Genomic DNA, 22,057 nt, shown 5'->3' on the forward strand with positions numbered 1-22,057 from the left:
GAAAGGCAGTGCCAAAGAATGTTCAAACTATCGCACCATTGCACTCATTTCTCATGCTAGTAAAGTCATGCTTAAAATCCTACAAGCTAGACTTCAGCAGTATGTGGATCGAGAACTACCAGAAGTACAGGCAGGATTTCGAAGAGGCAGAGGAACTAGAGATCAAATTGCCAACATACGCTGGATCATGGAGAAAGCTAGGGAGTTCCAGAAAAACATCTACTTCTGCTTCATTGACTATGCTAAAGCCTTTGATTGTGTGGATCATAACAAACTGTGGCAAGTTCTTAAAGAGATGGGAGTACCAGACCATCTTATTTGTCTCTTGAGAAACCTATATGCGGGTCAAGAAGCAACAGTGAGAACTGGACACGGAACCACTGATTGGTTCAAAATTGGGAAAGGAGTCCGGCAAGGCTGTATACTGTCACCCTGCCTATTTAACTTATATGCAGAGCACATCATGAGAAAGGCAGGGCTAGATGAATCAAAAGTTGGAATTAAGATTGCCGGAAGAAATATCAACAACCTAAGATACGCAGATGATACCACTCTAATGGCAGAAAGTGAAGAAGAACTAAAGAGCCTCTTGTTGCGGGTGAAGAAGGAGAGTGCAAAACTTGGGTTGAAACTTAACATTAAGAAAACCAAGATCATGGCATCTGGCCCTCTCAATTCCTGGCAAATAGATGGGGAAGAAATGGAGGTAGTGACAGATTTTATTTTCCTGGGCTCCAAGATCACTGCAGATGGGGACTGTAGCCAAGAAATTAAAAGACGCTTGCTCCTGGGGAGGAAAGCCATGGCAAATCTAGACAGCACACTAAAAAGCAGAGACATCACCCTGTCAACAAAAGTGCGTATAGTCAAGGCTATGGTCTTCCCAGTTGCAATGTATGGCAGTGAAAGTTGGACCATAAGAAAGGCTGAGCGCCAAAGAATTGAGGCCTTTGAACTATGGTGCTGGAGAAGACTCCTGCGAGTCCCTTGGACTGCAAGGCGATCAAACCGGTCAGTCCTAGAGGAGATAAACCCTGACTGCTCTTTAGAAGGCCAGATCCTGAAGCTAAAACTCAAATACTTTGGCCACCTAATGAGAAGGAAGGACTCACTGGAGAAGAGCCTAATGCTGGGAAAGATCGAGGGCAATAGAAGAAGGGGACGACAGAGAATGAGGTGGCTGGATGGAGTCACTGAAGCAGTAGGCGTGAGCTTAAATGGACTCCAGAAGATGGTAGAGGACAGGAAGGCCTGGAGGAACATTGTCCATAGGGTCGCGATGGGTCGGACACGACTTCGCAGCTAACAACAACAACAACAAGCATACAAACAAGGTAGCAATTTCCTCAATGATAGTTGCATTTAACCTAAGAATGTCCTGCTTATACCTATGAATCTTGGTGCTTCCCCCCCCCTCAATGAAATTAACAGCTATTATTGGGTTGCTCCCTTGCGCAAAGAAATGCATGTAAGAACAGAACCTAGCAAGAGTTAAAGAAGAAAATGCCATTAAGTAGGACACTAGGATCCAAGAAAGTAATTTTATGTCTATTTATATTCTAGCTTATTCTTTATATTCTAGTTTATTCCTTGCCCATTCTTATTATAATCCTTCAGAGGCCATAACAATATACAAACGTAAAAATTATTTCACAGTGATTTTAAGATAAGGAGATTTTCATCTGTATATAATGGTGCTGAACAAGACCATCTGAGATACAAAGAAGACTTTTCTCACATTTCTACAAAATTTATTTCAGCCAAAGTTCAAGTTAGGTCTATCAGAACGGACTGCACTTGAATGATCATTAGATAGCAGCAAAGAGATACAGAAACTGGGCAAATCTTTGTTCTCATCTAGTGATAATCTTGTTTTCAAGCAGTTCAAATTTAGATGCAGTTACTGTATCTAATTCAACCAATATTAATTTCACAAAATCCAACGCTATTAAAACACAGCCTATTTTAGGCACTGTGATTGTATTTTCAGTTACTGTCACATATGATGTGTTGTGCGTGTGAAGTGGTGGTCCATTGGGTGGCTTGTTCAGAGACTTGCCTGAAATTCATAGATGAGGAAAACAATAAATTATAAAGACTGACAAATAGAGGCAGCATAATTTTGCCTGAAATATATTTTGAAGGATCATTAACAGAAAGATGGAAGTATTGGGGATAGAAAGGATATGAATGTACTAGCATAAATGCACTAGTAGCTAAGACCTGGCTCTTTAAGAGAAAAAATTAGAATAAGACTGTTGCATGGGATTGGCTTTTAACACTTATTTATATAAGATTATTTTGTATCTATTACTTCTACTGTTAGTTAATGCTACTATTCTTGTCAGATATGTGCTTTATCATTTGAGGTTAGCAATGAGAGGAGCACAGCAGAATACAAATGCAGTTAAATGAATAAAAATAACATAAAACTCTGCAGGGATTAACCAGAAACAGTGTAAAAGTCTGCAAATAATTGTGCATTTTCTAGAGGAAATAAGTGGAAGACAACTTGGCTTGAAATAGGAAAAGGTGAGATGCCAGATTTTAGCATTCTTAATTCTTATTACATTATTAGTTATAAATTTTTCTCCTTTTCTTGAAAAAAGATTTTTATCACTCCTGAATAAAAGTGATACATGTTCCCTATCCTTACGTGGCCTTAAAGAGAGGCAAAAGGGTATGACCAAAGGCAAAGAGCAGAACAGCTACTATGTATTAAGTATCAAGACACCAACCTTCAAATATAAATGCATAAGAGTTTACATAGCCAATGAATGGAAAAGTAAAAATAATGAACACACTAAAGTCTAAGGGCTTACTGAGAAACAATTTTTGTGTTTTTCTCGCATTGATAAAATCATAATTATTTTAGAGTTGAACATTTAAGGGAAGAAGCAAACTTAGTGTCAGGTAAATAATTAATCCAATCTTAGAACTTAAGCAATGAGAAATAGAAACCAAACTAGGCCTCGTCATTCAGCTTCTACTTGGCCAAAAAAACTGAGAGAAGGAAGGAAAGGGGGAAAGAAGGTGAAATGTTATATAAATAAAGCTCAAAAAGGAGAAATAATATAATTATTGCCTATGGTGTAAAATACCCAGAATAAACAACAAATTTATTTAAAAAACAATAAAGGAGGGAAGTATGTCTTAAATATAAAATTGGATTACTATACATTACTATAAATATAAAATTAAACTACTGCAGGATGATGCCAGGATGGCTTCAGCAAACAGATTAGAAAAACTGAACTGAAAGATCCTAAAAATTTTAATGTTAGCTGAGTTAAGGAAACAATCTGGAATAAATTTAGCAGCATGCACGTTTTATTTACAATTCACTGTTCAATATTAGTTTTGAAAAATCTTGTGATAATAACTAAAGACTCATTACTTACTATATGCTTGAATGTCCTACACAATGTGTTCTAAAAGGTGCTAATTGACCCAGGAATTAAACCCCATGGTTAAAAGGATTCTTAAACTGAGGAAGCTAGATGAAGATAACATAGAAAGGTTAGCTGGTATGGTTGTGTCTCAGTGGGCAAGGTGGGCCTCCAGTTTTCAACTACATTTTTATAACAGGGTTCAGATTTGGATACAGTGATTCAATGCTGGAAAATGTATTCCAGAGTGGATTATCTTTTGTTTATTCCCCATTAGAGAGAAAAAAATCAAATAAAGTGTTTTGTTTTCATTTCTCTAGAAGTTTCTAAGCTCTGAAACTATGTACAAATCCTACCCCAATTTCTCCCACCTCCGCCTTCCAATTCTTTAAAGTTTAGCAATCATTTTGAAGTGAAAGCATTTGGGGCTAAGTCTCTAATGGGGTGCATATAAATGCACATGTGCAAAACTTCCCAATTGACTGATGGTTTCATAACTAAGTGCCTTCTGGACCACATAATCTGAATTATCTGAGTATGCAAATAATGTTTAAAGATAACATTTATCAGAAGAGAATACACTATGTTCAATAAGATATCTTAATTTATACATTTTGAGAAAGCAAGCACATGGCAGAATTACAATATTTCAATGTCACTTACTCCAGGGCTTTTCAACCAGTGGTACAGGTACCACCTGTGGTACATTGGCACCTGGCAGGTGGTACGTGACCATCCTAGAAAAGTGGTAGTGGGGGAGGGGAATGGCAGCACCACACAAGCGAGCAAGATGGCTGGAGCTGCAGGGCTGTCAGGGCTCAGCGGAAGCGCCAGGATCACCACTTCTTCGGGGCTGTCAGGGCTCAGTGGAAGCGCCAGGATCAGCACCAGGCTCCAGCTGGAGTTCGGCGCTGATCCTGGCACTTCTGAGCCCAGAAGAAGCGCCGATCAGCTAGAATGTTGCAGCATCTCTAGGGTCTTGTGATTTACATTCAGATGCTCGGCAACTGATTCATATTTATGACGGTCACACTGTCCCAGGGTCATGTGAAGTGACCAAAACCTGCTGCAACCACCCAGCAGACGGGGGGAATAAAAACCAAACACCCTCCCACCCCACCCCCGCTGCCAATCCTCAACAGAAATGCTCACAACAATGAAAACCTCGGACAAGAGGAAGAACGCCGCCGGGTGGGCAGGCAGGTGTCTTGCTTGGCTGTGGCTTGGGGGGCACTTTTTCAGTGCCATTGTAACTTCGAACAGTCATTAAGCAAACTGTTGTAAGTCAAGAACTACCTGTACTTCATCACTTTTCTCCTTTTTTTGGGGGGGTCATCAAGTTTTTGACACCTTGCTAGGCGGACTGGTGGTACTCGGATGTTTCCATATATTAAAAGTGGTACAATGGGTAAAAAGGTTGAAAAGCCCTAACTTACTCTACTAGCATTAATACTAGATGCTAAAGAAAAAAATAATTACAATTTGGAAACAAAGGACATCAAGATAGATTGTGCAAAAAATCTGCATATTTCTGTTACACATTTCTAGGTTTTAATAGGCCCCAAGTTTAAGGCTTGAATATAAAATATGGTTTAATTAAATATTATAAATTAAAATTTATGGAACATTAGCTAGATGTTTTCTGGTGAAATCATTTGGATATTTTTCAGTTTCAATTTAAAACTTCTTAGAGTAAGCTTTAATCAACGACTATTTTGCTAGCGCTGTTATTGTTAAAGCCGTAAATCAATGGTAGAATACATAATTTATCTCTGTAAAATCCCTAACCCTAATCTTTAACAAGTCCGAAACCCTCTGCCTGAGACACTGGAAAAACATGACCAGAACAGCCAATCCTAGGCAGGATGGACTATGGAAGTGTCAGATGATTTCATAGGATTCATTCTGTACAATTTTATCTTTAGCAGTACACATTACACACTAATACCCCTCCTTCCCCAAATATTAAGGACGGGCATTCTAGCTGCTATCCATCACCTTTCGTATTAAGCGAATGCTGGCTTTGAACCAGAGACAATACAACAAGTTTCCTGAAACCGTACGGTAAAGCAAATTTGTACCATATAGCCATTCCTCATATGTTTTTTAAAGCTGATCACTGATACTTCAAAATTATAATTGCATAGTAGGAGAAATGGTAATTAATTGCACAAAAAAAGACCCAAAGTTTTCAAAATACATGAAGGAGAAATTATGTGCTCATCAAAGGCATTATTCAGCAACACTTGTATAATCGTATTTCCCATAGCAATCTGAAGAACAAAGGATGTGCTATTTGGAAGAAGAATTGTAATTTGAATATGGTAATTTTAATACTTGGAAAACAGGCTTGGAACAATAGCACTCTCATGGATAGTTTTGAATTTTAAACTGTGAGAAAGCTTGATAACAGAAAACAGGTTTTTGAAACAATAAGATGACTCTAGTGCTAACTAAGATGAAATGATGATAAAGAAAAGGCATCAATTTAGCATCAAGAACACAGGGGAAAAGTTGATAAAAGTATAATTATAATGAACATATTTGAAAAATTATAGAATAGGAAATGAAAACTGCAGATTGTTGAAAAGGAACAAAATTATGGAAAGATCAATGTATATTTAAAACCACATGAATTACCATAAGGTGAAGTTTCCATTTTTCACATTTGGCACAACACTTTCAATAATAGGATTTATGTCTGAAACCAACATGTTCAGAAGAACTAACATAATACTATTGATCTGGGTAAATTTTAAGAACACCTTCTTTCAGTTATTTAAAATGGAAACAACCTTCAACTAATTCATCTGAACAGCAATAAATTATTTTAAGCTGTGCAATTAATTAAACAAAATGAAGTTATTATGTTTTATGTACCTGTTTCTAATTATATTTGATGATGGCTACCCAGTCATTGAAATTTTATTGTTAAGTATTTTTTTTGTTATACACTTATACTTAAGCACAATAAAAGACTTATTGATAAAACGTGTCACATATATTCTTTAGCCACATTCAGAGACTGACAGTTTGGAGCCACCCACTTACTTTATATTTTTTGAATCTCTGTCCATTAGGCATAATCCTAATGTACACTGCTGTGCAAAAGATCCATTTTCCCCATCTGTGCTAACTTAGAACATGTCAGCTGAAAGATGTTTTTTGTGAGGGCATCTTTGGCAAAGCAGCATCATCATATTTAAGGAACTTTTGCATTTAGTACTTGTTAAAGTGCACAAATTCAACTTGCTAATGTAAATCAGCTGACCAACTCTGCTTCAAACATTCATCCGAATGGTATAATTTCCATTCAAAATCTATTAGCTATTAATGTAGAACAATAATAGATTATAACTAAATAAAGTGGCACTTTTCAAACCTAGGGGGAAAAAAAACTGATGAAAGCAATGCTCCCCAAGGTAGAGGGAGCATACATATGAACAGTAGCATTTTCTAAGAATGACAGAGGTAGTACACGCACCACATTTAGGCATGAAGCTCAACAGGCCACTGAATTTACATGTCAGTTGTAGATCATTTCCAGTTAAAATGAATATTAATATTGCTGGATATGTTAATATACTACTTAGATTTATATTAAAATTGTCAATTAGTGCTAAAGGAATATGATAAATAAGAATATAATAGGCAAATGGAATGTTGTGAGCTGATACAACTAAATGTTCCCAATCAATTCCCATTTTACTACAGCCACTCAAGATTAGTTGAAGAATATGAATCACCGGAATGTGTTTCTCTTTTTGGAACAAAATTTCCCAAATTATACAGATAATCTGGGATCAAGTTAGATAAATTCTTCCTGCCCCAGGCGAGAAAGTGAGCAAGAAACATCTTAAGGATACTGTCAAACAACTTTAAAATAAAAATAACCACCCCTAAGAAATGACAATATAATTGCCTTCAGGTCAGATGTGACATTGTAGTGCAATAGCTTCATCTACCACCAGGAAAACAAATTAAACTCTTCTTCAAGCAAAGCTGCATCAGCTACCTGATCGTTTTCAGTACTCTCTAAATCTAAAATAATTCTTTTAAGCAAGAAGCCTATATTGTGTAGCCTGAGTATTTTTTTAACAACACTACCTCAAATAATATAGAGACTTCTTTCAATTACAAGCATAAACCCTTTCTTTTTTTTCCATCTGATGTTCTCCTAACCTAGTTTGGGAAGATTATTTAATTTGTAAAGTGCTTTGATGTTTAAAGAATTCTCTAGGTGCTAAATATTAGCTAGGACTATCCTTAGATAACCATTTGATATTAGCAAAACCAGAAACATCAACTCTGGATTTTGCAAGCCAGATATCATAGCCCTAACATCATAACTGAATATAGTTCAATTTACAAAACATTGCTTTTATGAGATTAACTGACTTAAACCACTCAATTTAGACTGTTTATCTCAGATCCTTAAGCCACTCAATCTGGAGCGTTAATTCATTATAAGGATCTGCATCTTAAACTTACCAATATCTCCTCTTTTCCAAATTTCATTGAAGTATTTATGTGGTTTCATTACAAAGTATACCTGAATGTTTGAAAATACAAATTTACCTTTAGCAGCTCAATATTATTTCTACCTATTTATTATTTAATTTTATAATTTATTTATTATTCTACTTATTTCTTTAGTGAAGAATAACACGTGGTTACACATTGGCCCAGGATAAGACATATTTATGGTAATCTAAATGAGTGACAACTACTGTTGTGTTGTGCTATGTACAAAAGACAGATTCTTTTTTTCTCAAAGATGGATAGAATTGTTCTTGACTGATGCAACAATTCTTGGAAAAAGAGGAACAAACTGGAATAACCCTAAATCATTAAATGAACATTTTTCAAGTGTAGAAATTTATAATTCTAAAGCACAATCACTTTAAAATAGGGTTAACCTGTGTCACCTAAGATTATATAAAAACAAAAGGCCCCAGTTTCAACATATCCTTCATATTGTAAAATCAGTTACATTAATGCAATTTAAGTATATTATTATAACCAAATTTTGCAGTCCAATTCAATGCATTTTCTCAAATGGAAGTCACATGAGTTTACTGCAGACTTATTTCAAGTAAACTGCACTTATTTCAAATAAATGCAGTGTTAAAGTATAGAAGGCAACAACTTGAATGAAGACAGTCTCCTAGAACTAAAACTGCAAGTCTAAGCACACTTACCTGTGAAAAAGTCTCACTGAGCTCACCTGGACTGTTTACAAGTATATATGCAGATTATATTATCTGTTACACAAAGTGTACAGTTCTTCTCAGTCTTCTTCACAACGTACAACTTCTAAGCATAACACAGCATACTAATCATTCATGGGAGCTTAAAAAATTCCTCAAAACCACTTTTATTTTAACAGCCTACTCAGAGGCTTACAGCTGCAAACTTAAGGGATTTACTAAGGACATACTTCATGACTTGTGAGATGAGTCTAGTATACTTTGTAGAACCCAGACACAGTATATTGAACTAGTCTGTAGTTAAGAATTTGCGGTGGCATTAATGTCATATTCAGTTATATTTTAGTACAAAAAAGGACTGTAGATCAAGTATATTTATCTTCTACATAAATGCTATTTCATCTTCAATTTCACCATTGGAAAATCCCTGCAATTTTACACAGTGTCACCCTGTTGTCATGAATTTAATTGTGAGCACCAAATTGCAGGATTAATAGCTGAGATGTGATTTCAGGAGCTGCTGTTGTGCAGTTACCTCATATTCATAAGCTCTTAATATTCAGTTTGGTGTTAGGATGCATACACAGAGGGTTAATGCCAAGATTCCAGTCTTACTTTCTAGTAAGGATATGTAATAGCAATTCTTCTTACTTTTTCCATAGTTGAGTTAGGCCCCATGTCAACAGAGAAATGGGAAGGGCAGAGAGCACATTTTCCCCACAAAAGTAGACATTTCCTGATTACCTCCCAAATGTTTAGTAGATATGTAAACATACATGAGATTTCAATATGCAGTAAAAGTCCCTCTTTTTCCTGAACTTGGAGACAGACAATATTATACTGCAATTATAAATGGGAACAAAATAGTTCCATACTCAAGGACTTGGGGAATAATGCAGGGCATAGGCAAGCTTCTTGAAGAACGAAAGGTAGTTTAGACCAATCAATCCATGCAAATAAAGATGTCAATTATACTAGAGAGCAAGATTGTCTCTATTTCATAGTGGTTTGGGGAGCTGTGCAACAATGTGAGACCCAAGAGACTGTTCACCCCTCCAGTGGGTGATGAAAGATGGAAATGGCCTTCAACTCTCCAGCACATGTATTTTCTTTCTTCTTAGAAGAAGAGCGGATATCACTGAACACAGAGCTAATCGGAGGAGCACAAATTGCCCCATCCCAATTCTCACTGCACCCAGTTAGGGTTTAGAGCAGGCGGCTGCATTCCTCTGGAACACAGTCAATGGCTATAAAACAGGAGAGCATGTTATAAAAAAAATCATGATGACAACAATAAACAGGTACTTGGATCAAACATGACACACTAGTGCAATAAAGCCTGATGCCACAATTTCCTTGATTTTGACATGACAATTGGACATTATCAGACCTTTTGGCCTCAGTTACTCTAATCATCTAGCCCATAATTTCAGCAGGAAAGGCAATGAGTCTGCCTTCTTGTTAAAGAAATATGCTGAGGTAGGGAAACCAATCATCTAACTTCAGTGAATAAGACCCTGAAAAGCAGCAAGCTGCATTAGGCAGTGATTTTCTCCCTAACTAAAGAACATGACCCATGATGTGGCATCCTGCATGCTGAAATCCATTGTAGTGCCATTAGTGTAGCACCCAGGAAGGGAAACTATACTACCCCATGCATTTTCACCCATTCTCACTTGCCAAGAGACCAGCTCCTCCAAGTGCTATCCCAAGATTCTCTACTATTCTGCACCTTCTCTCCTATATTAGAGGGCTGAGATCACAAGGTCTTCTTGTTTAGCAGGACTGGTCATATTTCCAGTAGGAGTGGAAGTCCGGATTTTGTTAGTGGTGAGGCATTCCTGGCTACTCATGCCTGTCGGAGTGAGGTCCATAAGCTCTCCAGAAGAACTCAGAGGGAAAGAAGGGGAAACAGATATGCCTGAGGAAGGATCTGTTGAGCCTGCAAATAACCTGGGGGGCTTTGGGACTAAGTTGGGTTCATACTGTGCTCTTAGCAAGATCTCTTGGTCACTGACTGACTTGGGAATCTCAGAAAAATCACTGGTGCTGTCCGATACCATCATGCAGTAAATGTCCTGAAAGGAACTGCTTTTGCTGTCCAGGTTAAAGAGACTATCTATAAACTCCGCAAACTCCAACACTTGTGGGCTGGGGGCATCACTTAGCCTCCCATTTTGGAGGGTCAATTCTTCTGGAGTAAAGGAAATATGATCGGTATCACTACCAGCGCCTTCATCACTGCATCGCCGCTGAGGAGTGGTGTCTCCACTGTTCTGAAGGCCCTCAGGAGGTTGAGTCTCCTGGGAATGTTTGGAGAGGCTGTCAGCAGCAAGCAGCTCTGTCCGTGAGCTAAGGGAGGGGTTCTCCTCAGGAATTGCTGGATCAATATAAAAACAATGAGTTTCATCTTTTTCCATGACTGCGTGGAGACTGGGTGAGCCACGGATGCTACGGAAACCAGAGGAACGCCTTGAATCAAAGCTATAGATGGATTCATTATCAGACAGGCTCTCCATTGTAGCAAGAGGAGCACGGAGGTCCTGCAGTTCTACAGACAGCCGTTCCTTGGTATCTAGTAGCAGGATCTCCACAGGATCCTTCTGCACTGGTGACAGAAGCTTGGTTTCATAAAACCCTTCCAAACTGATTTCAGAGTGAGCCTTACTCCTGCAAAAGGAGAATACAAATTATATGAGACTATGATAAGACTAGACTATAATTTCCTGGAACAAGCTACAGAAGTGCATACAGAAGGCATGACTCTTTATGAAATTACGATATTCACCAACAGGATAGCAGGAAGGAATAAGATCACCAGCAGCCCTCGTAAGCCCTTCTAGAAAATCAGAGCCATATCCTTACTTAGTACTGCTGTTCCTTCTGTCCACTGTTATGTCTCCAATTCCAATCTGTATAGAAGGTCTACTAGGCAGGGGTTGACTCAGGAAGATTAATTCCGGGTTGAGGTCCACTTCTGTAGGACTCACCATCACTTTGGCTGCAGAAAGCAAAGCTGTTTTGCCCTTGTTGTAATTTTCCAGGACCTATGCAAAGTAAATTAGTGAAGAATAACTTTGCTGTATTTTCATTTCTAATCTATCCTCTGTTGACAAATCACGTTAAAGTAGCCTGTAACAGATCATGTGATTTGTAGTAAAATTAACATCTTCGCAATGGCAAGATGGCTAAGAAACTATCATACTCTAGGAAAGTACCAGCTCAATATAATCAACAGACATTCAACTTGTTGCTCAAATGACAATCGATCTCCCTCCCTCTAGTCTCTTTGCCAATTACAGTAACCAATGGTATTCCAAAGTAATTTTCAGCAAGATATTATGGCAGATGCAAGTAAGTAAATGTAAGCACAGATCACTTTTTCTTGGACTTGTTTTACAAAAGTGATGCACTTGCATTTCTCAGTACATGAGCTAAACGGAACAACTGTGTATATGACGGCTCCTTGATGCTCTCTGAGCTTGTTTTCTTGCAGACATTTTATTACCCAAACTAGGTAATAACATCAGTGCATTGTGTACATGTGTCTGTTTAATATAAATGTAGATGCATTCATGAAAATGTTCTGCTACGTTATGTTGTACTCTTTCTATATCTGCAAATCATAGAATCCACATTAGTTCTCCTCATCAAGACACTCAGCGTGATGTTTCTAAGTGTTCACTCATCATTCAATCCCAAAACCATTGAATGATTATTACCTTGTTAAGACCCTCCATTACTACATATGGCAGATGTTCGTGCAGCATTGCTGGAGAAATTATCACTTCATTAAATGCCTTGTTGTCTCCCCAAATGGCAAAGTATGTAGGTTCTTCCTGATCACAGCAACTATAAAAGATATCAGATGAGGCAGTCATTAACCATCATGTCTAATTACTTTACCACTTTAGGAGGCTACTGTGTGATACAAGCAGAGTAAACAGAAAGAATTCGTTCAAATCCTACAGCATTTTCCTTACTTAACTTTTTTATTCAAGAACCAGGATGATTAATAAACTATTTCATTGCATAACACTGCATTTTATTGTGTAAATATATACCAGTATTATACAATGCATCTCCTTAGACACATGATTGTCAGTAGACGTTAAGCATAACTGTACTGCAAAGCTAAAAATACTAATGAAAAGGCATCAGGGACATGTCCACGTTGTAGTTCTTAGCTGAACTATAATTACATGTGATTCAGAAATTCAACTTTGTAGCTTATCGTTCAACTAATAAAGCAGATAACTCAGCTGCTTTGTAGTGTGAATAGTGAATTGCCTTTGTTTTAAGGGCTGTTCAGATTAGGTTCATTGAAATGACCAGCAACATTAACTGCAAACAATTTGGGTGGGTGCTGTCTTTATCTAGCTTTAATTTTTTTTTTGTAATGTTTGGGGTGGGAGAAGAGGAGGGGTAGTTATTTAATTTTGCTGTACGTGTGTAGAATAGGTAAAACAAAACTGCAATTCCCTGGGAAGTAATAATAACAACAATATATACAGCACCATCAGTAAGCATCATCAATATTAAAAGTTCTAAGAGATATTTTGGCGGGGGGGGGGGACCAGACCTATATTTTTCTTCCTAAAAAAAATCCCCTGATAACTTTGCTAGTCATTATTCCCCCACTTACCAGCACTGTTCGACAGGATGATTATGAACCACATGGATGATGTGTCCAGGAGGGTAGAGGGGTGTGCTGGCTGACAGGGCAATAGTCAAGTCACTAGGATGAGTCCAGAGGCGGTTACTAGTTACTGAGTTCCCTTCAAGCTCTTCAGGGAGCTCAGACTTGGGTATACATTTGGTTGCACCAACTATGATTCTCCACTATCCAAGAATAAAAAAAAAAGAAGGAATGAAGGAGTGTGAGCTGGCCACTATTAAAAGCTAGCATATGAAAGAAAACAGCAGTCATACCTTTTCTCATGGTTTTAACCTTTAAAGTGTGTGTGTGTCGATCAGAAGCTGCAGTATCTCAGCTTGGCAGACTGAACATTTTGGTCCACTTAGATTTAACGTTGTGTACTTTTATTCAACTAGAATATGTTAATCAACAGAATAGCAGGAATCCATCAACACAGTATAATACAGCTGCAACACCATTTTGTGTAAATTCAGACGTTCTGTTACTCTTGCAACTATATTTATTGATAACTGTGCCACAGTGCTACGGTAGTTAAAATAATGGATAAGGATTGAAGAGACCCAGCTTCCAGTCCACTCTTAATCACTAGATAATTTTGGGCCAGTCACTTTCTCTCTGTCCAATGTAATCTCAGGGTTGTTGTGGAAAATACTGGAAGAGGGGTTGCTATATAGACATTTGTGAACTCCTGGGAAAAAGCAAGATGTGTGTGTGTGTGTGTGTGTGTGTGTGTGTGTGTGTGTGTGTGTGTGTATTCTTCACTTCCTTAACCTTTAAAAATCATCCTGACACTTAAGTAGGTTTAATGGTAAACTATCTTCCCTCAATGATATGTTAATACAACTGAAATACTATGCAAGGAACACAACTTTGAATAATGTATCAGTTTGAGAATAGGTCCTGTTAAGAATTCTAATATTTTTAAAACTAGAAAAGCAACAATAGGAATACAATGGAAAATAAATGTGACATGTATGTTTAGAGAAAATTGATATAGTATGTTTGTCATAGTATGTTACTCCATTGTTGATTGTCAAAATAAATAATTCATAAATAAATACAATAATTAGGTTGAATCATTTTTTCATACTTGGTGGCAATGTCATCAAACTCTATAATTCTGGACGATGGTTTGTCATAGAATGAAAACTTTTTAAATATCATTTTTTTCTTTCCCAACTGTTTCCTGTTAAGTAACTGTACTTCTGTTAATTAATTAATTATTACATATTTCTACAAAGTATATAAAGTTTCTTTGCACATGGTTACAACTACTAGGATACTTTACATTCTTACTTGAACTTGCACATAGATTTCTTTTAGAAGAATGACAGATTAAGCTGTGGGAGTACGCAGTGTTGTACAGTTTTAAATTGTCATACATCTTACACTGACCAAAGCTGTAAATTGAATAAATGAATGAATAAATAAAAATGAAAGCAGTATCTATGAATAAGTATTAGTATGATATGATGTATTATTAGTTACTCATTATTATTTGGTTATTTAGTTATGTTTAAGAGGAGTTAAAGTGCGATAGAACTTAATGTGTTTTTTTAGTTAGTTAGCATATTTTAGCTTAGGTTGGTAACAGTTAATACCCTGTATTCAGCTCTGGGAAGTTGAGGGGGGGGGGTAGGGGTAGGGAGGGGAAGTGGGGGGGCAGATGTTTTTTTAAAATGTATTTTAAAACTTTTCAATAAAAAAAATGAAAGCAGTATCAACTCTGTATTTTTTTAAATGGTCTGATAATTTAACATGAAAACAATTTATGGATTACAATTGCAATTCCACAGTTGGATCCAAAGTGTGAGGTTCTCTTACCAGCCAATATCAAAAATATATCATTGCTGGGAAACTGCCAGTTAGGCTGGAAGGGGGGAGGTCAAGCATGAGCTTAGCTTTTGAGTAGCCACAAAAGGCATAAACTTTTTTGCCCCCAAGAGCCACAAAGCCTTATCTGGTTGTTTCCAGGGAAAGGCAAGCATGTCTGGGGAGATTCTTGTAATTTAGGTGGAGAATAAAGTTCACTCATTTATGTGTAGCTCTGGTTGCTTGGGCCTGACAATTACAAGACAACTACAATTGGCTTTAGTCTTAAACAAAAAAAAGATTAAAAAACTGTTTTAATGCAATTACTTTCATTTCAAACAGATTTGAAAACTTTTTACCTTTGGTTTATTACTCCTCTGCAAAACATCAAGAAGTTGCCGGCGAAATCCTTCCAACTGTGAAAGGCCAATCCTGAATGATAAAGAGTATCAGATGCAATGATGCAGGTTTAACTATTATGAGAATCATAAATAGAAAAGTAAAGAGAGATTTAATCAGATATAACTTACCCATGATATAATGTAAGGACAAATATAATGGACTTCATCCATTATCCATAAGATAGCTCTATTTAAATACTGTACGTTACTTATAACCAAACAAGAGTTCGAAGGCTTAGCAAATAACACGTGCTTACTATTCTAATAGTAGGAATCCAAAACATACAGATGACCAAATATATGCAGGAAGAGTTACTATATCTAGGACATGAGTGACATTTTAGAGCTCACATTACAGATGAACTAAGCAAGAAAATGAAACAGGTCACTATTCATACCACATTTTCCTTTATGAGATTATGAAAATATGCTTCAGTAGTTTTCATTCACAGATTTCATATGTTACACAAATAAATGATAGGTATTAATATTTCTGCCTCTATTGGGAAAATGAAATATATTAAATGTGATTATTACTGAAAGTCAGTTGAATCTCCTTTTTGTAGCCATTCCTTCCTTCCAATATACTGGATTTTTTATAAAAGTCAAAAAGAGCAATGAGGTGTTTGCCAATTTTTTGCTGGAAGGATTTGCAGTATAAGTTCCCCTTTGCACAGACTATCTTGTCTTCACTACAACTTCCATTATAGTGAAGTTGCTTGCTCACCATCACTCACTGTCTTTAGCTGTCAACATTCCTAATATAACTAATTGAGAATGATTGCTTCTGTGAATAAAAAGAATACTGTGCAGATTCATAACTGCGTTCTAGATACAATGGCAAGGAAACTAAAAAAAAGCAAGTAACAATGCACACATCTGAAATGAAATAACATTCAGGTAAGCAAGAAATGATAATATACATAAAACAATAAACTGTACACAACTATAAGATGACACAGCTCACATACTACAAAGACGCTAGACAGAAGGAAGATGACAACACTCAGAGATCAAGATAAAGTGCATAGATGGGAGATGGCACGGAAGATATAGCCAGAAGATAATTCACAGGTGTAAGATGGCTCAGGAGAGGTGACCTGGGAGAAAGTACAAATGTATAAATGACAACATAAATAACTAAGGAGGTGGTACATATTTGTGCATATTTCACCCTTTTCAGTAACAGAGGCAGCTGAGAGGTTAGGAAGGGTTATGTCAATACACCAGTATGTGATATGTTAAAGTAGAGTATCTGTTTATGGAAAAGATACAGTAAAATGGGTAGATAGCTGGAAAAAATGTCAAGGAAGAAGTATATGAATGGCTAAGTGGGAGAATGAAACTGATATTAACTGGAAGTGAGACAGGCATCGTAGCTTAGTATAAATAGAAGAAAAATGAAACAAAGAATTCCAAATTAACTGACTTGCCTGGGAACTAGGTCTTTGCCTAGCACAACTGCAGTCACAAATTCTTTGGAGTACTCCATAGCATCCTCGCTGTAAGAAAAGGATACAAGAAAATGGTGCCAATATCTAACTATGTAAAAAAAAACACGTAAGTATAACAAGTAAGAAATAAATGCTCCAGATCAAGAGGCACGGTGGCTCAGTGGCTTAATGAAGTTGGAGATAGTCTCTGCTCTAGCGGTTTGAGTCCTAGCACTGTGTAGCAGGGCAAGCTCTCGTCACTTGCCTCAGCTTCTGTTCACCTAACAGTTGCGGTTGTGGTGCCCATTTACAATGTGGCTCCAGGAAAGGGAGGGAGCCTAGGATGCTGCTGCAGGAAGAGCCGCTCATCTTTCTTTCAGGTGCTGAACCAGTTCGCCCTCCTGTGGTGGACCTTGGGAGGCACATGAGCGTATCCTACAACAGAGCTGGTAAATTGGCAGCCAAACTACTACTCTGCAATAGCATAGCATTGTGGTCTCCTGGCTACTGTTACAATGCCAGATGATGCAAATAATAATAATAATAATAATAATAATAATAATAATAATAATAATAATAATAATAATAATAATAATAATAATAACAACAACAACAACAACAACAACAACAACAACAACAACAACAACAATAATTTGGAAGCTTTGCCAGAAGTTTGGGTCTGAATGCAGTAAAAATAACTGGGAATACCAAGCTGACAAAGTTCTTGAAAATGAACAGGTCAAGATCTTGTGGAACCTTTGGATTCAAACAGACAGACATCTGGCCCACAACATGTTTGACATTACTATTGTGTGTGTGTGTGGGGGGGAAAGTCTGGTTCATTCATATTACAATACCAGGTGATGCACGAATTGAAGAACTAGAAAAAATAATGAAATATCATGATTTGCAAACTGAAGTTGTGTGATTGTGTGGAAGAAATCAGTGGTTGTACTAATAGTAATAGGAGTCCTTGGAGTAACACCCAAAGGGTTGTCTAGATACATGGAAATTTTAAACTTATTAGACCTGAATATTCTTATTTTGCAAAAAACCACCTTACTCAAAACTGCCTATATACTCAGACATTACTTTAACAGCTCTTAAGTCCTTGTTTAGGACTTGAACTGTTAAGTTTCTACCAGTCCCAGGCTGTGAATCAAACTGAAGATGAAATCAATAATAATAATAATAATAATAATAATAATAATAATAATAATAATAATAATAATAATAATAATAATAATAATAGTAGTAGTAGTAGTAGTAGTAGTAGTAACAACAGTGGTAGTGATGCTCCAGGTTTGTATTATTGATAATGTACTTCTGTATCAAGAGAAAAGCAATTTGCAGAGAATTAATTTTATTCATAAAGTTTACTCCTGGGAATCCCAGTAGATCAACTGTTTGCCAGTATACAGTAATGTACACTAAGATAGGAATACCTACTAGCAATCACAAAAGAGATCTAATAGAAACATAGGAGGTTACAGGAAAATGGAAATTCAATGTTGAAATACTTTACACATAGGATTTTAGTATGACAGTAGATTTATAGAGAGAGAATATACATTCAGGAACCAGTTCCATAAAAAAAATTAGCTACCAAAGGCATTAGAAGTGCATTATCTTTTTTTGGCAGCTGCAGCTCATACTTTAGAGTTCCTTATTCTCTTACTTTCTAAATATACTGTAGATACCTACCTTAAAAGCCCACCTGGTGGAGAATAAGCAAAGCACTTTAGAGTTGGATACTGTGGACGTAATAGAAAGGACAAAATGGCTGCTGTGCCTGCTCCTAAGGAATGGCCCACTACAATTAGGCCATAATGTTTTGTTCCTCTGCCCTACAAAACAAAAGCCTGTTAGATATTTGAGGGATTAAGGCATTTCCATCTATTTATGCAGTTACCTGCCATTTCTTTTAAAACTATTTCTCTCAAGCCACATTGTAAAATGTATGTTTTAATTAACATTGAAATAAGCATTTTTCTTAAAACTTGCCATTCTGATAGTAATAAATTGCAATGTAACATTCAAAGAATGAAAAAGTGGGATAAAGGTAAGAGTAGTGGAAAGTCTGTGGGATATTTTTAAATTGTAGCTACATTTCAAACAATTTGTACATAGTATTCAATAGCTAATAGCAAAACATGAAGGTATGATTCCACTTTATGAACATATTACAGTAAAACAAAAACTTACTAAATCACGCCCAAAAGCCTGAGACAACACCATCTCCTGTTCCAGTTTCTTTTTTATATACTCAGCAGATAGCACCATACCCTAAAAGAAACAACAAAGAAAACAGAAAATTTGAGTTTTAACAAAGCTGAGTCTGCACCAGCATTTTAAAAATCAGGCATTAATTCAAATGACTGATGCAATGTGACTCTTTTTTCAGAAAAATGGGAAATCCAGTATTGATAAGGGATTAAATAGAGACATGTCACATTGAGGACCACTTCTAAAGCTTAGTTAGCTCATGCTAGTTTGAATAAGGGAAATCAGATTTCTTGGACTTCCCCATAGTTTGAATCAATGGGAAAAGAACCTGGGACATTTCTAAAGGAAACAGAAAGATTAATTAAATAGTTCCAGTTCCAACCCAAAGCCTAGCCTGTCACAATTTCGCCACCGTTTTCATGTTTTTCACATTTTAATTTACATTCTTTTTTCTACTTTTATGGTATAAAATTTGTTCAATACTGTACACTGCCAGGTGAAGCATAATATGACAGACAATACATATGTGTTTAAATAAAAAAATAAGCTATCATTGGCAGAATTATAGCTAAAGAGTTTTCTGCCATTATGCAGAGCAACTTAGACAACTCCTACACCCAGATGGAGAAGCACTCTACCTCATCCTAATCTTCTCTGACACCTATCTATACGTACAGTGTTGCGCTGCAACATTTATTGTAGTTTATTACAGTACACTTGTACAGTATGCTACTGAGTCTGTCAGAGGCTCCAGACAGTTTACAACAATCTAGAACAATTACAAATCTACAGTCGTACATTAACAAAATATTCACAGTAAGAATTCCAGTAATTTATGATACTAAAAACAATACTAGTAATGTTACAAACTAAATTAAAATATAGCCATTTTCAGTAAACCATCTGAATAAACAGGAAAAAAAAGCCCAACCCCAATAATCATTCTAATTATAACTGAGTTCCACCATTATCTGGGGCTGGTTCAACTGATAAGAAGTAGTTTCATAGGTCTAGGGTGGTGGTAAAAAACACTAACACAAGCATTAGTCTAGGATGAAAGTGAACCCAGCAAATGTAAACGTACAATCAGTGAGATGTAGAACTATGTTGGAATATGATTTTGTTGTGAGGTTTGTGGGTTACATTTATTTTGTTTATATGGATTATTATGCATAATATGGCCATCTAAGTTTGCTAGATAAAAAGGCCTCAGTCCTTTTACTTCATGAAAGTGGGAGACAATAGATCTCTTGGCATGAACATATTGGTTCAATAGATTCTGGTTGGTAATGTCAAGCCATAAAAGGCTTTGTCAATTCAAATCAGCATTACTGATTATACCCAGAAATCTGTTAACAACTAAAACAGATCTTGAAGATGTGTACAGCATGTAAAGACCTATACTTGGACCACTGCATTCAGGACCTTTTGAAGTTTCTTAGTGCTAATCAAAATTGTCTCAGCCTTGTGGGACAGGCTCACCCCATCCATGCTGACAGAGGAGGCATGCTGCAAATCTCGTCAATCAATTCTGGCTGGTGGGGTCCAGGAGAAGAGCATTCTCTGTTGTGGTCCCAACCCTTTGGAACATCTTGTCCCCCAAGATTGGCTCCCACCCTCTTGACCTTCCATAAGACCCTGAAGACCTGGCTCTGTAGTTGGCTTGGGGCCCCCAATGAGGGAGTACTACATTGGAGGTGGTTCATTGACTAATGGGAGCTCCCATCTTCCCCATGCTCCTTTCCTTCCCATCTTTTAGTTTTAATCTGTATTTCATTGTGATTTTATACACAATGGTATTTTATGATATATATATATATATATATATATATATATATATATATATATATATATATATATATATATATATATATATATATATATATATATATATATATATATATATATATATATATATATATATATATATATATATATATATATATATATATATATATATATATATTAAAACTGGGAAGTTAGATAGTTAACTTGGAAGCTGTCTGTTAATAATGGGAAGAGTTACCAGTAAGAAAGAATGGATATACTCTGATATATGAATTGATAGCTATTATAATTCAGATGATGAATGCTACTTTTTGCATCTATAAAATGGCAACTCATTTTAAAAAAATACAAATCCATTCCGTATCCTTCAGAAGGATTTATGTGGTGATAGCAAGGCTTTCCACAGAATAAGGGGGAGGGCTGGAGAAAGCTATAATAGAATTACACTTACCAGATGGAATCATTTAGGAAGACATAGGAATGCACTGGCTGGCATAAGAATGTCAAATTCCAAAGATGGAAAAAGTAATTTAAGATTTGTGTGAGTGCATTCAGCAGATGTCCCTTGAAATGGTGATTTGTAATTGCTTCTACATAATCCTTTCAGATTTACTGACTATGAAGCAGAGGTCAGCAGATTTCCAAAATCTGTATTATTTTTTAAAAGAACCTGGTTATGGGTACTGGTAACCTACTGGCAGCTGCAGATTCCTAGATTTTTTTTTTAAATCTTAATGATGTCAAAATATTTGAACTCAGTGAAACTCAAAACCCTTCTACTCAAAATCCATTTTTGGAATCCTTCCCCTTGCTTTCAACACTGTCATTCAAGATGGGGGAAAATTTCATTCTTGCTGATCCACCATAAATCATCCAGAGGAAAAAAAAAGCTCCTGACTTACACTTGCACCATAATACTGTCAAACATTTTATTGTTTGTAAACTAATTGTACATATGTTTGCTTTTCGTACCTCAGGCTTTTGGAATTTTTTTTCTTACTCTTTTAATGCAATAAGGCTTGCTCTAAAAGCAAACAGAGTAATGGATAGGTAGGTTTGCATGAGATGCATCTTCAGATGATGTACACTGACATTTTTGGCATCCCGATGTCATAAATGCTTTTATAAATTCTGTTCT

General features: G+C 36.4%; 1 protein-coding gene across 9 annotated transcripts in view; it reads right to left on the reverse strand.

Moving 5' to 3' along the window:
• Window positions 1-1,326: 1,326 nt before the first annotated feature.
• DAGLA (diacylglycerol lipase alpha) overlaps window positions 1,327-22,057 on the reverse strand; it is a 131,809-nt gene continuing 111,078 nt past the window's right edge. For all 9 annotated transcript variants that reach the window (XM_081314571.1, XM_081314569.1, XM_081314574.1 and 6 more), the window contains 8 exons: window positions 19,111-19,191; window positions 18,610-18,752; window positions 16,906-16,974; window positions 15,431-15,503; window positions 13,245-13,441; window positions 12,322-12,451; window positions 11,465-11,646; window positions 1,327-11,269 (listed from right to left, as the gene is read on the reverse strand). In XM_081314571.1, the coding sequence (XP_081170697.1) occupies window positions 10,345-11,269; window positions 11,465-11,646; window positions 12,322-12,451; window positions 13,245-13,441; window positions 15,431-15,503; window positions 16,906-16,974; window positions 18,610-18,752; window positions 19,111-19,191 (1,800 nt within the window). In that variant the 3' untranslated portion in view covers window positions 1,327-10,344. The remainder of the gene's footprint in view (window positions 11,270-11,464; window positions 11,647-12,321; window positions 12,452-13,244; window positions 13,442-15,430; window positions 15,504-16,905; window positions 16,975-18,609; window positions 18,753-19,110; window positions 19,192-22,057) is intronic.

The sequence above is a fragment of the Vipera berus genome (assembly GCF_964194415.1).
Source record: "Vipera berus genome assembly, chromosome: 1".
Lineage (NCBI taxonomy): Eukaryota > Metazoa > Chordata > Lepidosauria > Squamata > Viperidae > Vipera > Vipera berus.